Below are 5000 nucleotides of genomic sequence, written 5' to 3'. Positions count from 1 at the left end.
CAGCACGAAACAAGTATGTTAAGGTCTATAATAAATCACATGTATCGACAGTTATGATATTTAAACAGTGCCAATAGCATCGGTGATGAGAATAGTAATATTAATATTAATAGTAATAATGTATTAATAATGATAAAAATGATATATTTTTTTGTTTATAATATTAATACTTTTGATGATAAGAATAATAACAGTTAAAATGATTTTGGTGATCATAGTAAAAGAGACTATGATGATAAAGATGATTATAACCATAGTTACAATAATCATTCTGATAATAAATAAAAAACAGTGATGCAAATAACAAACACTGTAATGATAGTAGCCACAGAAACCACAAAACCATAACAGGAGCTCTAATTATAGAACACTAATGTTAACACGCAAAATTAGTAATAACAATAAGAAGACTGCGCCAGCCTGGTCGTGCGCCACTAACATCTGGCGCTGATGTTCTTTTGAGTCCCCAGCAGCTGGCGATTCCACTTTGCACCTGATCCCTCCTGTAGCGCCAAGGAATGCCAAACCCTTTGAAGAGCCTGCATACGATACTCTTGATAGCCCGATGGTATAAAAGAATGACAGAGAAAAATAGTACTGTGGCAGCTTAACGTCGACCGGGAGAGAATAGTCGGTACGTCTCAATAGTACGACGGGCATCAAAATGGACTGAGCCACAGAAAGAGAAATATGACCAGGGGCAACTTAACGACTCCCGTAAAGCCCTCACGCCTGAGCTTACAAGTCTCGTTCTCTCGCTTAAGAGTGAAGCTTGATGGAGTGAAAGCTCTTCGAGGCTTGGCTCCAGCCGGCAAGAGACTCGCCTCTTCGGGAAATGACTATGGTAAAAAGATAGATAGGAAAGAAAAAAAGACTGCTTAATTTTTCCTCTTAGTTTTCGATAGGCTTCGCCGTTCCAAGGTCTAGTCGATCTCCCCCACCCCACTTTTTTAAAGCGGTATAATAAATCGATTTTGGGTTTTAATATAACAGCAGGGGAGGTAAGGTAATGTCTCTGTGACGCAGATGCCAAGAGAAGAATGAGGGAAGGAATAGCGGAAAGACAGAGCACGGGAACGAGTAAGGGAGCGAACGAGCGAGAGAGAAAGAGAGAGAGAGAGAGAGAGAGAGAGAGAGAGAGAGAGAGAGAGAGAGAGAGAGAGAGAGAGAGAGAGAGAGAGAGAGAGAGAGAGAGAGAGAATTGGATGGGAAGAGGGAAATAAGTAACATAAAAGCAACATACTGAGAGAGGAAAGTAATCCTCTTAAAAAGTCTCTGTTCTTACACTTTTCAGAATCTCATCCATATGCATAGGTGATTGCTTCCCTCCCCCACCTAAAAATGCGCATGAATATTACAATTACAGTTCCTCCACTACCACACGGGTACGTCAGTGATACGAAAATTAGGAATGAACTTACATAATACAGATACGTCACTAAATAAACAGATTAAGACGTGAATGAATATTAGCGTCAAGTATGCCCTCCTATGCCCTTGACACTGGCATAGGAGGACGTCCCCCACGGCTCAGGTGCGTCCCTCATAACGTATTCCTCTCCCGTGTTGTCTCCCTTTCTTCATCATGGCCGAGGCAGCTCCGAAAGTACTTCGCTGTGATGTAAAGGCAGCACACAAACGTGCTAATGATCTTGGAGGCGGGGAAAGGGGAGGGGATTTCAGGAGAATATTTCGTGGGAATTCTTCGGAGCATTCTTTTTTTTTTTTTTTTTAATTCGTTTGATGTAACAGACGGATTTGCCCATCGGAGGTACAGTGCAGTTAACGGGATCTGATGGAATCTGTGATCAGCGCTCATATAATGTTATAACTCCGCCTACTGTAATTCGAGCGTGTATCTTTCTGGGATATGTTGATCTATCATTATTTCTTTATTAGGATACTGTTCAAAGGGAAAAACCAGTCAAAGAGATGTAGGGAACTTAATTACAAACTTATATAAATAATATCAAGGTACATATAACCAGGTAGTTCCACTTCCATTTAGCCTGTTGAACCCAAAATTGAAATTGACTTTTCCCCCAAAGTATTCTGATGGCTGTTAATGGTAAAGAACTCTTCGTTTTCATGAAAGAGTGGTTTTGTTTTTTAATTATAACAATATCAAATGGATTTACGTATAATTGTGTATATGACATCTCAAGGGGCACGCCCATTGGCTAAATGTGATGATGTCATTAGCTCCACGCCTTTTTGACCCTCTTAAACCATGTGATATTTTATGGCAAACGTTTTTACATTGTATTTTCACTGAAAATGGTTCAAAATGGTGTGTATGTGTGTGTGTGTGTGTGTGTGTGTGTGTGTGTGTGTGTGTGTGTGTGTGATGAAATATAATGCAATATAATATGATACAATATTGATAGATATATAGATACGGATATACTTTAGGAGAGGAAGAGAGAGAGAGAGAGAGAGAGAGAGAGAGAGAGAGAGAGAGAGAGAGAGAGAGAGAGAGAGAGAGAGACGATATATGTAACTAATGTAACTTTTATAAAATTTCTTCGCAACGTGAGGTCTTGTCACATTGCTATGTTTTATCACTCTGCAATGACCTGAAGCATCAACGCGTTCACTGCAACATGAAATCATTTCTATTACCAATACTGCATAATGGAACTTGGGAATCTTAATTTCATCTATTCATATCTTCCTACTATTTCAAATCACACTTTATGTTATGATGATTATTCTAGCATTTTATGCATCATTTTCACTGAATTTCACTTTCAGTAAGTAAATGTAATACTTCATTTTCTATACGATTTTTTTTTGCCTGCAAACTCTCCCGACTGCTCGTTGCGTTGATTGAGATATGAAGTTAATCTTCCCTACCAGTATCATATACTTCTATTCATATATTCTATTCTTTGTTGTATCTCAGATTTTTCGTAGTTCTTTTCAAAATGTTCACAACAGTAATCTTCCTTTTTTTACTTTTACAGAACGAGGAGTGAGAAAGCCGTGGGTTGAAGCTGCCTCCACCAACGCATCTAAGAATCTAAGACGTCACTAGTCCGACCTCGTAGTCATGAAATAAAAACATGCAGTCAATGTCAATACGATTAGAATTGATTTTGTTTTTATCCGCGTAAAATATATGATGGTTTGATGTTTTTTTTTAACGGAAAACAGTGATGGATTTAACTAATTTGTTTTTAGTTGAGTAGCTGAGCCACTTTAGTGCGTTTTCGCTCGTACAACACGTGTCTGTACGTCACTCCTGAAAATTCGAGGGAGGTCCATTTAGCTCGTTTAAAAAGAACCACAAGGGAGAGGGTGAAGAAAGGAACAAAGAAAATTGTCCTTAAAGAAATAGACATTCGCCACTTGTCCCCGCAGAACGCCATCTGTCATGGAGAGGCACAAATGCAAGTGATGAAAGGCGAACTCGGCAGACAGCAAGCGCGCCCTTCGGAGATGGACTCAGGCCTCACAGTTCCCGTCTCGCTCCATCTCGCGGCCAGGTGAGATAATGAGAAAGCTACACCAGGCGAAATATAACTTCAAGGCAAAGAGAAGAAGAAGAGCAGCCAAGGTCAGAGTCTCCACGGTAATGACAAAGGTAGCGATGTAGCACTGTCTTGACCCGAGCACGCACTATCAACGTAAAAGACTTTAGCTCTTTGGTACATCATATAGATCGTACGTATATGCATATCTACATGTATGTATATACATCTACTTCACTGCATCCACACTCCGCTTGTCGCTAGTTTAGTGTATCCCACAGAACATTTCTAGAAAGAAGCATAGGCCTACCGTAAAAGGAGATCCACCTCACAAGGCACGCGCGCCGCAGACACGAGAGAGCCGCACCGCGACCGCACATCGAAGAAGCCGCAAGTCTCGGAGCCGAGGAGGTCAGGCTGCAACATGCGCGGGATCCTCTTGCTAGCTGACCTCAAGAGGCTGCTGACCCCGCACATGCGCTGAGGGTGAAATGAAGAAGCAAAACGTACGTACGCTCTCCCTGATCGTCATCACCCTGACCTATCTGCTTGTGGGAGCGGCCGTGTTCGACGCCCTCGAGTCGGAGCACGAGAGCAGGAAGTCGCAGGCTCTCGCAAGTAAGTGCACGCATATAATGGGGATACGTGTGTGTGTTTGTGAATATATGAATATATATATATATATATATATATAGAGAGAGAGAGAGAGAGAGAGAGAGAGAGAGAGAGCTATTCATATATATATATATATATATATATATATATATATTTATATTTATATGTATGTGTGTATGTATGTATGTATGTATGTATGTATATATGAAGAGAGAGAGAGAGAGAGACATATATAGGCATATATATGTATGTATATGTGTATGTGTACACACACACACACACACACACACACACACACACACACACACACACACACACACACACACACACACACACACCTGCACCATTATTGTTACTTTTACTTCTAATACTACTTTTACTACTCTTACTCCCACTTCTAAAGACGCAGACGCACCAATCCTTGTACAACGTGATTATTCAGGAAGGGATTATGGCTTGGGCGACAGTGGCTTCAATAGCTTTTAATGATCAGAGCCAACACCCCCCCCCCCTCTCCTCCGTCTTCTTCCCCTCCTCTCCCCCCTCTCCCCCCTCTCCTCCTCCCTCTCCCTCCCGTCCTCCCCCCTCTCCCCTCCTCTCCTCCCCGCCCTCCCCACTCTACCCGACCTCTAATTCCTCCTCCTTCCTTCCCTTCTGCCGTCTTGATTGCCGTAGCAATGGGAGATCCAAGGGTCTTTCAGATGAAGGAGGGAGTAGAGGAGAGGAAGATAAAAGACGGGGCATGAGGAAAAAGGGGAGGATGGAAGGAGAGGGGAAAAAGAAGAGACGGAGAAGGGTATGGATTGGAAAGGAAGATGAAATGAGATAGGATATATGTATAAGATAGAAAATATACTCGTCCAATCCTAGGATAAATGATGCTTATTCACACAGTCGGATTGTGGAGTTGCA

The 5000-nt window shown here is 41.6% G+C and overlaps 1 protein-coding gene across 1 annotated transcript in view; it reads left to right on the top strand.

Moving 5' to 3' along the window:
- The window catches only part of LOC125042930 (two pore potassium channel protein sup-9-like), a 425531-nt gene that overhangs the window by 78923 nt on the left and 341608 nt on the right, over positions 1-5000 (top strand). The window contains exon 2 of the mRNA XM_047638720.1: positions 2967-4091. Coding sequence (XP_047494676.1) covers positions 3965-4091 — 127 coding nt within the window. The 5' untranslated portion in view covers positions 2967-3964. The remainder of the gene's footprint in view (positions 1-2966; positions 4092-5000) is intronic.

This window comes from Penaeus chinensis, chromosome 33, assembly GCF_019202785.1.
Source record: "Penaeus chinensis breed Huanghai No. 1 chromosome 33, ASM1920278v2, whole genome shotgun sequence".
Lineage (NCBI taxonomy): Eukaryota > Metazoa > Arthropoda > Malacostraca > Decapoda > Penaeidae > Penaeus > Penaeus chinensis.
This window is presented reverse-complemented; position numbering and strand designations above follow the sequence as displayed.